This window comes from Falco punctatus (assembly GCF_963210335.1).
Source record: "Falco punctatus genome assembly, chromosome: 3".
NCBI lineage: Eukaryota > Metazoa > Chordata > Aves > Falconiformes > Falconidae > Falco > Falco punctatus.
This window is the reverse complement of record NC_137582.1, coordinates 56,865,866-56,882,690: the sequence shown is the minus strand read 5'-3', so window position 1 is coordinate 56,882,690 and position 16,825 is coordinate 56,865,866. Positions and strand designations below refer to the sequence as shown.

The following is a 16,825-nucleotide window of genomic DNA, read 5'->3' as shown; positions in this document are numbered from 1 at the left end:
GAGCGCCGCGCCGCCTCGGCCGGGCCCCGCCGTGCTGCGGCTGCGCGGAGGCGCCGGGGCGGGCGCGGGCGCGTGCGCGGCGCGGCGCGAGGGGCGGGCACTGGCGGCTGCCGCCGGTCTCCCTGGTGCTGCCGCCGTCGCGGCTGCAGTTCCCGGATGTAGCGGCGGGCGCGCGGGGCCGGCGGTGGTTTGCCGCTGTGGGGTACGGGCGGGCGCCGCGGGCCGGGGGGGACCGCTGCGGCGCTAGGGGCGCGGAGGATGGGTGCGTAGGAAGGTAGGGAGGAAGCGAGCGAGACGAAGAGTCGGCCGGAGACTCCCGCCCATCGGCTCCCGTCGCCCGGTCGCGTCCCCCGGCCCGTCGGAAGGGCCCCTCCCTCCGCCCTTCGCCGCTCACCGTCGCGTCAGGATTGCCCCCCTGCCCCCCGCCCCCCTCCCTCCCTCGCCGCACCGGCACCCGCGGCCCGCGCCCTCCCTCGCCGCGCCCGAGGCAGCCGTCCCCATCGGGGTCCCCCTCCGTCGCCTGCGGGCTGCGCGCTCCCTCCAGCCGCCTCGGGGCCCGGGCCCGCGGGGCGTCGCCGGGATGAGCAGCTCGCGGAACAACCGGGTGATGGTGGAGGGAGTCGGAGCTCGGGTAGTCCGGGGCCCGGACTGGAAGTGGGGGAAGCAGGATGGCGGCGAGGGCCATGTGGGCACCGTCCGCAGCTTCGAGAGCCCCGAGGAGGTGGTCGTGGTGTGGGACAACGGCACCGCCGCCAACTACCGCTGCTCCGGGGCCTACGACCTCCGCATCCTCGACAGCGCGCCCACCGGTGAGCGGCGGCCGGGGGCGGGGCGGGAGGGCAGCGGGGAGCTCGCGCCACCCCGTCGCGGCCGCGGCGGGTGCGGGGGGGGGGGGGGGGCAGCGCCCCGGGGCCCATCACGGGGGTGGGTTGCGCCCCCCGCCCCCCGCGGGTGCCCCCGTCTCTCTGGGCGCTGAGGGGGGGGAGAGGCGCTTACCGACCCCCGCCCTCGCGGGGCTGCGCGCGCGGGGGGCTCCGCGTGCGCGCACGTATGTGTGCATATGCGCGGACTGGGAATAAACGTATAGTGTGTGGCCGTGGGGGGAGGAGGAGTTGGCCGGGGACTTTTTCAATTGAGGTGGGCGAAGCAAAGGTGAGCCGCCGTAGCGAGCCGGCGCCCGGTGTGCCGGGGGTGGGGTGGGCAGTGGAGGGAGAGAGCCCGGAGGATTATGCCTCGAGGTTCTGTTTTGTTTGTGTCCCTCCTTCCTCCCCGTGCCCTGCCCCTTCTTGCATTTGTATTTCAGGGCTGGTTTGTACAGCGGTGACGGTCACGCTAAGCCTGGTTTGAGGGATATTGTAGGAGAGAGATGTAGCACCTTTTGGCTAGAGGTTGTATTAAGTGGCTGAAATTCCTTTTTGTCTTGTAATCTGCTCGTTGCCCCTGGTCTGTATTGCCAGACCTGCTGTGAGATAGTGAAGGTGCCGGGGGAAAAAAAAATGCATTTGTTCTGTCTTCTGATTACTTGGCTGCTTGATATTTATGCTTTGAATTCAGTCAGTTTGATCCGCACAGACGTTATGCGGCAGTGTTAGTGTTGCAAACACTGCAGGGCAATGTTCGTTTTAGCACCTGTCTTTACACTGAAAACTCCCCCGCCAAATATATCGTTCAGTTTCATCAGAAATACAGCGAGGTGATTTTGGGCTGCACAGGATTGCCTCAGTAATGAGTTGAAGGGGCTGATTGGTTGGGCTGCTTGGATGTACTGCTTTTGTAATGTATCTTTTGCATAGAATATGATGGAGAGACCATGTTTAAGCCAGCTATGTGTAGTGCTACAGAAAGGAGAATTATAGCAGTGAGTTGAAGCTAAAAGACTTTTTGAAGAGACAGAATCATGGAATTCATTGGAATGAATTTCAAAAATATTGCAAAGGAAAAAAACTCCACACATTGCACAGTGAGCCTTTGAGATAGATTTAGGTTTTCGGTGTCTGGGTATCTTCCTTTCTCTTGGCTTCATGGCAGGTTTTTTTTTGTTGTTGTTTTGGAGGGTAGATGCTGTTAAAATGAGCTGAAAATCTTTTTGCAATGGACCTGGGAACAAGAAGCTGAGTAGTCTTTCAAGTTGTCAGTCTTTGTCTTGCAGATGTTTATGCTTTGAAACTTCACTTGCATTTGATGTCCTGTGGAAACCAGTGGGACTACTTCTGTTTAAAACTGAAGTGTATGCATAAATGTTGAATATGAGCCTTGAATGCTCGTTATTCTGGTTCTGCTTGACATATTCGCAAACTGACAGTGTCCTGTTAACTGCATCCAGAAGCCTAAACTTAATACTCAATTTTAAGTCCCTGGGTTTTGTTTCTGTTTTTGGTGGTGGTGTGTTGTTTGTTTGGTTTTGTTTTGTTTTGTTTTCCTGCTTTAATATTTCTAATTTTCAGTTATGTTTATACTTTTGTAATTTCCTCCTTCATGTAGGACTGTGTACATTGCTATGGGAAAAACTCATAAGCATTGCTGTTTTCAGGCTTTGCAGAGTGGTATTCCTCTTCCTGAGGTTTTTGGCCAATGTGTGCATTGTCCTTGCGTAACTGCTGCATGGAACTACCCAGGGTTGCTTTTTCCTAGAGGGTGTTATTTTGAGGTCATGATTCCTTGGAGATAGAAAGAGTAAAAAATCTGTAAAGTAGTAGCAGCAGAAGGACAACGTTAGTGAAAATAGGATGCTGTCAGTTTGGGCGGAAATCCTCATTTTACTACTGATTCACTTTGTAGTCTTGGGCAAGTCACCTTCTTCAGTTTTCCACCTTGCTGTAATTGCTTACTTTTCTCTGTGGTAGTTATTATCCATTGTTTAGAATAAGGGACTCTGACTTTGGACAGTTTGATACTGTCTTTTAGGGGCATTTAGATAATTTTTATGTAAATTTACAACTGGAGAAGTGGGATTAGGTGGTGGGAATTTCTAATGGTAGCATTAATAATGATGCTGTTGAGCAAGGAAATGTTATAAAATATGGGATGGTTTTCAGTTGAATACTTAGCACAGTGTTAAATCATGGCTTTTATAGTTTAAAATGAAAAAAATCTCTGGTTCATAAATCTACAGTCACAACATGATTGTAAGTTTACAGTGAGAATAAATACAAAAATACAGCAGTAGAAAGCCAAATGAAATTATTTATTGCTGGGAGTTCTTTTTATTAGGTATTCAAAGCCAGACTTGATTGTAAGTTCTTAAAAGTGGTGTTTACAGCCAGGGTTGCTGCTTTGATGAGTTTGAGGCCTGTGCAGCCAGAAACAGCAGTGATGCATCCGGAACCTGTTGTGGTACAGAAGTAATGTTTGAAGTTCATAGTATTAAAAAAAATAGACAACCACCAAACAAGTAAAAAAACCAAAAATCAAAAAAACCCTTACTGAATTTGATACATGTATGTGCATGTGTATGTGAATGCTTTTCCTTTGATGCCAGAACAGTGCTTTATAGGCTTAACGATGTACTGTTCTTGTATTTTAATGGTTGCAGGCTATTACCAGCCTTGTGAAACTATGTTAACTTTTTATAAAACTTAAGTAGCCTTACTAAATACTAACATGTTAGGACAGTCTTCTTTAAAAGAAGAACTAATCAACACTTTACATGAAGTATCTCTTGTAAGCTGTTTGCTTCAGATGTAGTCATCTGGGTAATGAGTGACTTGTGATATGAAGTTTTGTGTTTTGGTTATGTCTACCAAGGTGGCTGTATTAGCTGCCCTTTGGTGATCATATTTATATTGGCCAGCATTTCTTTAAGCAAGACAGAGCGATTGAGAGGGATTAGTTAACTTAAGAATCTTAAAAGAAATTAAATTTCAGTTAGAAGAAACTTCATTTAGGTCCTGTGTAGCAGGCTCCTAAATGGAGTAAATGGTGGGGTGGGCAACCGCACTGCACTGCTAATGTATCACAATTACTTGCAAATAAATCCTGTTTTTTCGATTTTGATCCAGGATCTAGGAGTCTTGAGAGTTCTTTTTCTCTGGTAGCATTGTGGAAGAGAAGCAATGGAGTAGTTTTCTGAGCTGCTGAACAGAAACTGAAAGTATATAAACCCAAGCTTTATATTTAGAAGGGAAGGCAGCCTTTTGCCAATGGTAAAGGCTGTATGGTAGCATGTTTGTAGAGAGCATTCCTGACCACCTTCACATAATACTCATGATCATTACAGAAGCTTCTTGTGTTTATTCTCTAAAGTTTTGCTTTCTACAAAGCTTAGGCAAAAATCAGTTTGTCATCCATTTCCTATTTTATATGGTTGGTTCAAAGTAACAATGTTATTTTCCTGCTTAAAATATCTACCTAATTGTGTTTGAATAAGGGGAGGTGGCAGAGGGACTGGGGTCAGGAAATGGAATCTTGACATGGAATTTATCCTGCAGGTAGAGTGAGCATCTATGCAGCGTGTACTGTATTCTGCTGATACTGAAAATGTAGGTGCTATCTGTTCAGTGGCTTTCCGTACTTGTATTAATAGTTTCCTGTAACCTGAAGAGTTGCATAAATCATCATAAAGTGATGCATGTCAAAACATCTTAAAAGGTAGACCACCTTGCATGATTTATCCTACATATTTATTTGTTCTTGCTTTTAGCATATCAATCAAGTGTAGTTCAAGGCAGATAATAAAAATGTTCTTAGTGGCTATTTGTAAATACTTACAGAACCCCTTACAAGTTAAAAAAAATCTTACAGGTTCATGAGCAGTGGTACTTGGGAAGCCTGTTTTTTGTTGTTGATTTTTGTTTGTTTTTTCTTTTCATAGACATGTCCTTTGTTCTTCCCGCCCTTCCCCCATGTCTCCTGCACAATAATCCTCTCCCTTCTCGTGTATCTTGTGATATCCTTACCAGATAGGAAACGTGCTTTGGCAAGTCTGGCATCTCTTGTATATAATAATTGTTCAGTCGGTTGCTGCCAGACAAAGTATTTCATAGATGAGTTATGTTTGTGGGGACACTGATTTGATTTTTCACACAGTTTGTCAGAATCTGATTAATCTCTATGAATTAATTTTTACACTACAGCCAGACTCCAGGCAAACTGAAAAAAAAAAAGGATCTGGAGTGGAAAAATGGGAGCAACAGAACATTGCTATTGCTTTTCTAAGTAGTTTATGGTTTCCCTTGCCTGATGGTAGCATTGTCATTATGATATGAAAGGATTTTGGCTTTTTCAAGTTCTGTAGAGAGGAAGTCCACTGGAAACCAGATTTTGTTGGTTCTAAGAAGTAATTGACGTCACTGACTTCTGTGCTTAAGAGTGAGCAGTATGGATACCTCTTGTACATTTTATTTTACTCTTAAAGTGTTCTTTTATTGGACAGCTGTCTACTGCCACCTAATTATCTTTAGTACAAAAAGATATTTGTAACAAATTCAAATAGCAGTTTGAGCAATGCTGCTTCTATTTCCTCTCACAGCTGTAAGAGCGACCATGGGTTTTAAAAACTTGTAGGCAAAAGCTGTAAAATTGATATATAAATGAGTGGTGAGCTAGGTAATCCAGGGAAGATTTGGAAATGGATGACAAAAATGGAAATAACCATGGCATGGGCATAAAAATAGGAAACTAATGTGAAATGCAAATAATAAAAACACTAATGACAAGTGGAGATCAGCAATACTAGATTTTATGGTGTACTAAGATTGGAGGAACATTAGGAAATAGCAGGTATTTAAAATTAGGCATAGTGAAAGTACTCTTCTTATCACCTGGTTTCTTTTGTTTTTTCAGTGCAGTATGGAGGATGAAAAAAAACCTGTCTCATTTTGAAATAGCCTGCTCCTAGGAATTTTTGAGAAGTATTTAGAGGTTTAGTTTTTGCATTATCTCATTCTAGAGAGCTAAAGTGCTCTTCTCGTTCACAGCTGGCCAGCTGCAGGGCTGATGTTTGAATTTTGAAGTTTTTATGGCACTTTTATGTATTCCAGTAGTTTAATTAAGGTATTCTTTCCAAATAGAAGCTTTGTAAAGTTTGTGTTTGTCAGCCAGCCTTTCTTTCAAGGAGTGGAAGTGGTTTATGCGATAGATATGGGTTGCATTTGGGTCAGGATTTCAGTTTGGCTCCAGAACCTACACTTGACCTAGTCTCCTGGTTGCTGCTGTGTACTGTGCTTTGGTTTACATCATGGCATGGTTTTGGAATGTGAAAACTGGTTTACTTCTTGATGAAAGTAAACTGAAAAATAGGATCTCAGTGCTCATGAGCATCCAGTCCACTGGGCTAGAGCAGAGCTAATCTGAAACATTAGAAATAATGTCTCCATCCTTCCCTCCAAAATATGTGCAATGCCAACATCAGATCATCAGTACTGCATTTTGTTGAGTAGATGGAAACCACGGTGATACAGCCTGCAAGCGGACAGTCTGCGGAGAGCCACAGTGGAGCAGGTATCCACACTGCAGCCTGTAGGGAACCCCACGCTGGAGCAGGTGGACATGCTGAAGGAAGCTGTAGCCCACGGAGAGCTCATGCTTGAGCAGTGTTTTTCTGAAGGACTGCAGCCTGTGAAGAGAACCTAATGCTGGGACAGGGGAAAAGTGTGAAGAGCTATTATGGACTGACCACAATCTCCTGGTCCCTATCTTCACCAAAATTTCTTCACCGAAAGGGTTGTCAAGCATTGGAACAGGCTGCTTAGGGAAGTGGTTGAGTCACCATCCCTGCAGGTATTTAAAAGACATGTAGACAATGGTACTTAGGGACATGGTTTAGTAGTGGACTTGGCGGTGTTAGGTTAATGGTTGAACTTCATGATGTTAAGGGTCTTTTCCAACAAAAATGATTCTGTGATTCTGTTTTCCCTGGGGAGAAACAGGGAGGAAGAAGGGGGAGGGTAGGGAGAAGGTGTTTTAGTTTTTGTCTTTTTCACCATCCTTTTGTTTTTTTAATTGGCTAGAAACTTAATTTTCCCCAAGTCAAGTCTGCTTTGCCTGTAATGGCAATTCGTAAGTGATCCCACTTTTATCTTGACCTGCAAGCTTTTTAATTTCATTTTTGCTCCCTGTTCTGTTGAGGAGGGAGAGTGAGAGCGCAGCTGGGTTGGCATATAGTAGCCAGCCAAGGTCAACCCACCACGCTTGTGTACTATACTACCTTGTCCACTTAATTTTTTTTTTTTTTTTTTTATTCTTTTAACCTTCTTTAAAACATATCACTGATTTAAGTAGTTTGTGTTATAAACGTGAATAAGAGTTTAGCAACCACATTTTGTGATTCAACAAGTAGTAACTTGGCTTACCATCTTTTTTTAGTAGGTGAAGCTTAGTCCCCCTGTCACCAGAGGCATACGAATTATCTCTAGTGCAGTGGTTAAACATTCTGTAACAGGATTACTTGCCTGCTCCTGCCCTGCAATGCTTTGTTTGTTGTGCCAGCAGCGTTGTGCAGCACCACAAGGAACGGGATTGGGAAACCAATTCTGCTGAATATTTTTCCTCCTGGCTGTTTTCCAGCTGGGTGTGTTTCTTGATCCAGTTTACAGCTCAGCTCTGCAAAAACGTTTTGCTGGCATAATGGAAAGAATGGAGCAGCATGGTCAGGTGAGGCATGCGCTGAAGTGGGTGTTGCTGCTTGGATCGTGTCAAGGGATGGATGAAGAAAGGCTGTATCTATCAGGGTGGTGTTTAGGGATCTGTGAGACAGAGATGTGACTCTCAATCAGAGACTCCAGATACAGACATGTACTGTTCTCTTTTTAAGTCCAAGACACTATAGGCAGTAAAATTACTTAGAGTCAAATATCTCTGTTTATTTTTTTTCTTGATCTTTCATAAGGAAGTTTTTCTGAGCTTTTTCCACAGTGGTTTTTGCCTCACTGTCTAGAAATGTTTAGGTGTTTTAAGTTTTCTGTGAGATGACCTAGTTCTGTATTACGCTATTCCTGATTATACCTCTTTTTTGCTGCTTGGACAAATTGAAGAATCCCACAGCACCCAATTTCTTGGTCTTTTACATACAGAATAAATAGGTTCCTTGGCAAACTGTCTTCCCTGAAGTGCAGCAAATGTTAAAAAAATACAATGATGTGTAACTTCTCTGTTTCTATGTGAAATAACAATTTAGCAATCAATTTTTACAAAAAAAGCCAACACCAAAACAACAACAAAACCCACCCTGAGCCCCAAGTACCATAGCTTGTTAGACTTTCTAAGGAAGGCAACAAAATACTAACAGGTTGTCAGAGTCCTTTTAATACATCTGCTCTTGAAAACTACCAAAAATAGTAAAACAGTTCAATACAGTTCATAGCAGTGAGGCAGCCACTGCAAGATCATAGCTAATACTGTCTTTGAGTGTTACAGGTAATCAATAGAGATCAAAGTTTCAATGTACGTAACAAGAATAGCTTTCTCCTTGATGTTAACCTTCCACATTGGGAACAAGATCATTGATGGAGTTGTATGGGGAGAGGAAATGTATGGGTGATTTCCAAGTTCTTGTTTTGTAGAAAAATAGCATTTTTAGTTGTTACTGGGCAGCAAATACTTTTTAAATGTAGTAGAAGGTTTACTAAAAAGAACACCTATGCCGTACAAGGCATGTTGTCTGGCAGTTGGAGTTGGCAAATAGCGTTATGAGTTATAGGACTTGGCTGTGCCAAACCTTCAAAATTTCAGCACAGACTGTGGTCAAGGCATGGATGCTGCCTTAGTCTTGCAGCGCTTCAGGAATTGCAGGGATCGTTAACGTCAGCAGTTCAGGGGCTTTGTTGTCACCAAAGGCTATCGTTGACAGCCCTGAAGAGCTGCTCAGATCTCTGTGGTGCTGTGTGCAGTCTTTGCTCCAAATATGTTGCCTTTTCCAGCATTCATCAAATATTTTTTCCGATGTTCATGCGTTGGGAAAATTTTTAATCATAGGTCAAGAAGTCTTCCTAAATACATTTATAATCAAGGCTGGAAGACGGTGGAGTGAGAAGCCTTCTTAATTAGGAGAAATGGAAGTGAAATGACTTTGTTGGCATTGAGAGGGACCTTGACAGCCTGAAAAAATGGGCCTACAGGAATCTCATGTAATTCAATAAAGGGAAAGGTCAAGTACTGCACCTGAGGAGGAGTAACCCTTGCACCAGTACAAGTTGGGGACAACTGGCTGGAAAGCAGTGTTGCAGGAATGGATCTGGGGGTCCCAGTGGACAGACAAGTGGCCATGGACCAGCACTGTGCTCTTGTGGCAGTGAAGACCAGTGTCACCCTGGGCTTCGTTAGGAGTATTGCCATTATGTTGAAGGAGGTGAGCCTTCCCATCTACTCAGTACTGGTGAGGCCACACTTGGAGTGCCAGGTCCAGTTCTGGGCTCCCCAGTGCAAGACAGACATGTACATACTGGGTGTGCCAAGAGAAGGACTGCAAATGTGTTTTAAGGGATCTTAAAGCATCTGGTGTGAGGAGAGGCTGAGGGTTCTGGTGTGTTTAAATACTGATGGAGGTTGTAAAGAGGATGGAGCCACGTTTTTTTCAGTGGTGTCAAGTGACAGGACAAGAGGCAGTAGGCCCAGATTGAAATACAGAGAGTTTTTTCTTACACTTAAGTGAAAACATTTTTGCTTTAGGGATATTTGAATGCTGGAACAGGCTGTGTTGTGGAGTCCATGTTCTTGGAGGTGCTAAAAACCTGACTGGATTTGGTCTTGGGCAGCTAGCTCTAGTTTACTCTGCTTTGAGCAGTGGTGGCTGCAGTAGATGGTCTCCAGAGGTTACTTCCAGGCTCAGCTATTACATGATTCTGTGCAATGATCAGACAAGAAGGCATTTCCTTCAGTTTTGCTTCTCCAGCTGTTGATTTTTCTTCACTGCAGGTGGCTCAGCTGTTGGACAGAAGAGGCTAATTCATTTGTAGTGAATTTGGCAGTCATTTCCAAAAGCATCCCCTTCTGGAGGGGACAAAACATGTTCTTTTTCCTTACTAATTTCAGAGTGGTCTGGGGTTTTGGCTGTTTTTTTAAGGGTTACTGAGAGAATTCTGTGTTACACCAGGCTTTTACTAGTCATTTTTATCTTGTGCTACAGACTGAATGCCAGTGCTTCTCTCTTCTATTACTCAATTTTTTCCAAACAGAAGCAGAATTTGTTGTGTTTTGAGTTTTTTTGTTTGTTTGGGTTTTTTTTAAATACACTTGTAGCTGTTCACGGTATTCAGAATGCGTGGATGGAAACTGTCTGTGACTGATCCCTTTCACGCTGCTATAGCTTGGCAAAACTGTAGCAGTAAGTAGTCTTGAACTCATTTTTTGTGGAAAACTGGGCTGAGCACCTGCTGGTGGGTTACATCTGGTCTATCTTTGACACATTCTTTTGGGAAAAAAAGCCAACAACCTGTATAAAGCAGTAAAATGCTTCAAAAATGGTAACAGATTTTCATGAAGCTAATGGCATCTATCCAAGAGAGCTTGATTTTCTCCTATACAAAAAAGAATAGAGATAAATATCTATCTATTTTTTTTTTTTTTTGGTACAGTGGAGAAGATAAGTCAGTGATTTTCAAACTGTCATGCACAGTTGAACACAGTTGCCTTTGTGGTACAAGGTGTGTTGATAGTCTTAATCCAGAGATAAAATTCCAGATTGCATGTATATTTTGAAATACACATTTCTGACCCTTTAACTTGTAGTTAAAGGATTTCTTATTTTCTTTCTCTGTTTTTTATAAGTGGAAGAAAAAACCCATAGCTTTCTCAGCTTTTAGAACTGAAAAAAGATAGAATGTTTCAGGAACAGACAACAGAAGATAGGAGGCAAAGTCCATTATCTTTTTCCCCTCAGCCTTACAAGCTAATAGGGTATCCTTAGCAGCCTTTCTTTATGGTGAACATTTTAGTATATTGTTTCAAATTATAATAGTGCGCAACAGAAATCTGTGTGGTGACATAGTAACATTGTTAATTTTTTTTCTTTTTCTCCCCACAGGCATCAAGCATGATGGGACTATGTGTGATACTTGTCGACAGCAACCCATCATTGGCATCCGATGGAAGTGTGCTGAATGCACAAATTATGACTTGTGCACAGTTTGCTATCATGGGGACAAACATCACTTGAGGCATCGTTTTTACAGAATTACCACACCAGGAAGTGAGAGGTAAAACATAATATTTTTCCCCCATGAAATTAAATAGGAACAGTTAATTGTGGTTAACTTTCAAACTACAGATTCAGTTACTGAAACTTGAATTAGGTAAGATAGTGGCTTAGGTGTAGATTCTGTTACTGGTTCTGACTCTTTGTGAAGGAGGGTAGCTAGGATGGATCTTTGGAGCTTCGAAGACATGGAAATTTTAGAAAGAATGGAGTAGAGTAAAAAGATATGATTATTCATTTTTTTTAACCCCAGTGCAGTCTTCCTAGTTTTTGTGTTATTATATAGCAACTTTAAAACAAAGGCAGTTATCTTTACACAATGTATAATCACAAAATGATTTTTCAATGAGTTCCTGAATGTGAATGTTTAATTAGGACCAAAAATGGTGCAGACAGATTGATGGAAAATACCCACCTTGGGGGCTATGAAAAACAGAGTGATCCGGAGACAAAACCTTTGACTTGAACTGCTTACACTGCTCACTACAGAAAGCAGAAAAAAGATGCCATGAAGCGCTGTTCTACCCTCACCTTTTGGTTTTCATGTTCTTTTCTTAAGCATCAGTTCCTGTCTCCCAGTGAAGAGTTCTGAACAAAATTAGCATTTAGTGTGTTCCTGCATGGCTGTTCTTCTGTTGTTGACTTTAAGTAACTTGTCTAAATGCAAAGCCCTTCTGTGTCATGATTTATCTACCAGTTAAATGAGAACAGCGATACTTGCCTGTTACTAAATACTTGGAGAGCTACAGTAAAGCACTGTGCAAAAGCTATATGCTGTGCTATCATCACCTGTGTGGATAACTCTCCAGGATGTTCTTTCATTAAATCATTGGATCCCTTTTTTTAGGTATGATACTCCGTTAAATGTCACGTGTGTAATACAACATTTGTATCCCCTTCTTGGAGATGTAAGGCTTGCAAATGTGTAGTAATTCAGTGTTGTGTTGTGCTTCTGTCAGTGCTCTTACAGTTAAAGGAAGTGATCAGAGCACACAGAGTTCTCGTATTGTGTCTTGTAGGGACTGTGCTTATTTTCTCAAACATTTGCCTTGAAGTTTAACTGTGGTTCAAATGCCTGGATCAGTGGCTTAATCAAAAAGTAACTTCTATTTTTTTGAGATTCATGCCAGCAGATTTAGGTACCAAATAGTATGATAAACTGGGTGTCTCTGTTGTAATGTTTAGTGCAGAACAATACTTAGAAGTTGGATCCAAGAGCAGAAGGTGATGGGTTAGTGTAATTAATAGAGAATAGGTAACAAAACACAAACCAGTTTTTCTATTTATTTCTTCTTTTTAAAACCTCATTGCTCTTGAGAATGCTGCCAGACTTTTTATATAAATATATTTTTATATTAATATGTATATTAATTTATATTAATTAATAAGAATTGCAGGAAATCTCTTGTATCTTGTCACGTTCTCCCTATCTTTGTTTATTCCCATTGAGCTCTGTTTTGCAACTCTTATCTAGAAGGCAGCTTCATCTGCCAAGGAGCTGTTTCTATTGGATAAGCTTAGCTGAGAAAAATTGATTAAAGTTTGAGAGAGGAGAAAAGGGCAAAGCTGTTGAATTTGAGGGATGTTTTCATAGGAAAAATGGTAAAAGGCATCTAAGGACGTTTGGGTGAAGGAAATCATAAGCTCTATGTGTTTTATTCTTGTGTCTGGGATATCATATGGGCAGCATACCAGAGTAGTGTATGTTGGTTTTGTCTGTTTTGTAGGTGTTGAGAACTTTGTAAACTGCTGCTATAAACAACATACCGGTTTGTTTTCTGCCACTTTTAGCCATTTTTATCTAAGTAAATACTTCTATGTGCTCTTTGCATTGATTCCAACAGTTTCACTTTCCTGGTCTGCCATCTGCTGGATGTTAAAAATTTAGCAGGAGGGCTGATACACTTTCTGAAGATGTCAGGAAACATTCAGAATTTCAGCTGAAAAATACTTTTGTCTGACAACATTTTCCAGGCATGAAGTAAGAAATCTGGTTGCGTGCAAATTTGTAGCTTTTGAGATAATTGAAAAGTCAGGAAATTGTTGGTCTCTTTGTATTTGTAAGATAAATACTCAGGAACTGTTCTGTTTGGGCTCATCCACTTCAGTCCTGTTGAAGTCAGAGGGAAAGAAGAGGTTTGCTTTAGAAAAATTACATGTTATGACTTAAAAAATGGATGCTGATATATTGAATTAAATTTGCCAAGATATGCTCTAAGAAGTGCGTACAAAATAAACTAAGACATGGAGGGGAAAGAGATGTAGTTCTTAATAGCATAATTCTGAATAAAAATAGCAGGGCAGTTGCGGGACAGTACTGTTGGCCTAGGGACATCTAAGAGAAACAGAAGTGTGTTGTTTATATGACTCTGTGTTTTTTCAATGATTTCAATGATATGAGTACAGATCTATATGTAAGTCGTTACAAGATTGTTGCTGGTAGTAGGTAGTTTGGAGAGGAAATTATCATTAGAATGAAAAACTAACACACGCAAAATAAATGAGATTTGGAAAGGTCGTGGGTTTTTGTCTTATGGGCTGCTGTTAGAGTTGATAATTGAATGGATGCGATTCATGCACTGAAATCTGCATTTGTAGGTTTATTTTTGTTTCAAGATGCTTTCCTTCCTTCCCATCCTCAAAGATTAGTTTTCCACTTTCTTTGTTATCTTGACGTTTGTGGGTTCTTCTTTTAATAACTTCAGGGTATTGTTGGAGTCTCGCCGTAAATCAAAGAAAATTACAGCAAGAGGAATCTTTGCAGGTGCCAGGGTGGTGCGAGGAGTTGACTGGCAATGGGAAGATCAAGATGGTGGGAATGGGCGTAGAGGAAAGGTAAAAATAAATATGGTTTAAATAAGATGATGTGTTTCTGTATGCTCATGTAATAGTCTCAGTGGCCTTCCTAACTGTAGAGTAAAAATATCATCATAAAAACTAGTATTTTACTTTGCTGGACATCTTTAAATCTTGCTCTGTTACGCTCAAGCATCTAGAAAGAGGAAGGGATGTATACCATGAATGGTTCTCTTAAATTTAAATTTACATTTTTACAATACCAGCACTAAATTTTTAACACTGCTAAATTTTTGTCTTTCTTGCTCTGCTTAATGTTTTAACAAGTCACTCTTAAAATCTTGGGCATATTTCAGCACTGGTATAAAAACAGCTCTTGAGAATCGCCCTTTCTGGTCATCACTGCGTGCTGTAGTCTACTGCGTGTGGGTCAGCGCATTTGTGTATGGCTTGCACTTGGCTTTCAGTGCTTGCACCCTGGGTTTTTGTTTCTCAGCTAATAATTATAGGGACTTTTTCCTGTTTAAATTCAAAAATTTTGCAAGTGTTGGATGTGGATATTATATTACTGGCTTAGCTCATTATATGTGAGCATGTTTGATGTAGTTGTATAATAAAAATACTTGGATTTGAAGATTGCATGGGATGATATGTTGCTAATCGTAATCTTTGCAGATTTTCTGTTTATAACTTAAATTTACCTTGAGAACTAATGAAGGCTTATTAAAAGTCATAGGGAGTGTAAAATATACTGTGACTTTTATCAGAAAACATGAAATATTATGGAAGGAGAATTGGATGCCCTTATGTCTTGGTGAACTGATGTGGTTGTTTTGTTACATTTATTTTTAGTACACTTAAGCAGTATTTAAAGTAAAGTGAAAAGTTCGTGAATAAGATATTTAGCCTATTTTATATCCTAGATATTTATGGAAGCATTAGGACTTTGGAGGATTTAATTTTGAATTTTATTGAGAGGAAATAATAAATTTAAATCTCTTAAAGCAAGAGATACTCAGTGCAGCTTTTTTCATCTTGATTATTTACCCCTTGCTGTGAATTTGGCAAGTTACTTTGAAATCTCTGAAACTCCGCAAATTAAGAGTCTTAGCCTTCATTGTCTGCTTTAAGTACTAAACTTGAATTAGTGGGATTATTTGCAAGCTGAAAAAAATGTATAAATGCATATAAATATTTTTAATGAGGAAAAGCAGATGGTATATAACAGTAACAGCTTTTAAATAAATACAAATAAGAAAAGACAAATTACGGAAATTGATTATTTTGAATAATGGAAGTGTTTTCAAGATTTGATGCATGGCCTCATGATTTCAGAAATGTCAGGGAAAAGTGCTTTTCACTCTCCTCCTTTTGGACTGCTGTTAAAAAGATTGGTGCTGGAAATAAAACTGTCTCCTAACATAGTCTGCTGCCACCAGACTAATGCAGGTTAAACCAGACAAATTGAAGCAATTAAAATAGTTTTCATCCTGTTTTTCTTAGTAAAATGCTGCTTCTAGTAAGAACATGTGAAAATCTGTTTTATGGTGCTTTAACAGTTCAGATTTTGTTCTTATGCACTTAGGTTGCCTACCAAATACACAAAAGAAAAATAGGCCTACAAAGTATATATTCAGGCTCCCATCTTACTAAGACACCTAGGGAACACTTCTATCAAATAGAAAACAGCTTCGGAATAAATCTAAAGTCCATAAAATTGCTGTATCCTGAATTACTCTGAAGAGATGAATAAAGTTATAAGTTCTCATTGTGCTTCTAAGTCTTTGTTCTAGAAACAATTTTCTTATTTTTAAAAATGAATAGGTAACTGAAATCCAAGATTGGAGTGCATCAAGTCCACATAGCGCAGCATATGTTCTTTGGGACAATGGTGCTAAAAACCTTTACAGAGTTGGCTTTGAGGGCATGGTAAGTATAAAAGAACACAAAGGGTAAAATGCATAGTGGGGGAAGGGTAGTAAGAATAACTTGTTGTGCTTTATTATCCTGCTTTTGTAATATCCTTTGTCAGTTTGCATGCTGTTAGTCAGGTCATTGTGAATTCAGCTGTATGGATCATGCATATGTATTAGTAAAAGAAATCTGATCTGGGAATTTATAAAACATGAATAACTTAAAAGTTAAGGGCTGGTTTCTGCCAGAGTATGGTAAATTTTTACATCTCATACAAGATTATCTTACTGTGCTACTATTGTGCTTAAATTAAAATTCAGAAAAGAAAAAAGAAGCTTAGTTACAAACTTTTTGAAGACCTTGTTTCTTTTAACTCCTTAACTCTTCAGCACACTTCAAATTTTGGTGTGATTATTGCAAGATTTGCAGGTTTTAAATTACTGGCAACACTCAGAATCCTCTTGAAAGCAAATTTTTTTTTTCTTTTTTCAACGGAAAGGTGTTGAATGAAGTTACAGTCTTAATTTGCTTTAGCACTAAATTTTTCTCTTTTAACTTCCTGGCTTCTACAGCTACTTCTACAGCTTTAGAGAGAAAAGGTTGGAGTCTGACCTATAAGTGCCTTCTGTTTCTGGGCTTTGTTATCCTAATGTGGGTCAGGGAAAGGTTACTTTGATTATCAGCTGTTTATAACATCTTAATTAGCATTTTCTTTGCATGATTTTTGTTTGATACTGCAGGGAAAAATCATGTTAACGTTGAAGAGTTGTCAGATGTGTATCAGTAATAAAATGTTTAACAATGAGTGGTCTGCTCTTTTGAAAGTAGAATATGTTGCCTTATAGCTTCACTTGAAATAAAGTTTATTCTTAAAATAAAAAATAAATACTAAATACCACTTGCAGTGAATATGTATTTTACTGTCAGATTTAGAGTGAACATCTTCAGTGCAGGTCAGTTTTTCTGATGCATAAGGATATATTAAGG

General features: G+C 40.7%; 1 protein-coding gene across 9 annotated transcripts in view; it reads left to right on the top strand.

Moving 5' to 3' along the window:
• The first annotated feature begins 135 nt into the window (after positions 1 to 135).
• The window catches only part of MIB1 (MIB E3 ubiquitin protein ligase 1), an 83,195-nt gene continuing 66,505 nt past the window's right edge, over positions 136 to 16,825 (top strand). For 4 of the 9 annotated variants that reach the window (XM_080380428.1, XM_080380427.1, XM_080380430.1 and 1 more), the window contains exons 1-4: positions 139 to 809; positions 10,958 to 11,129; positions 13,834 to 13,963; positions 15,749 to 15,853. In XM_080380428.1, coding sequence (XP_080236554.1) covers positions 581 to 809; positions 10,958 to 11,129; positions 13,834 to 13,963; positions 15,749 to 15,853 — 636 coding nt within the window. In that variant the 5' untranslated portion in view covers positions 139 to 580. Of the gene's footprint in view, positions 810 to 6,377; positions 6,718 to 10,957; positions 11,130 to 13,833; positions 13,964 to 15,748; positions 15,854 to 16,825 lie in introns of all 9 variants that reach the window. The other 5 variants (XM_080380432.1, XM_080380431.1, XM_080380433.1 and 2 more) reach the window with 4 other exon arrangements.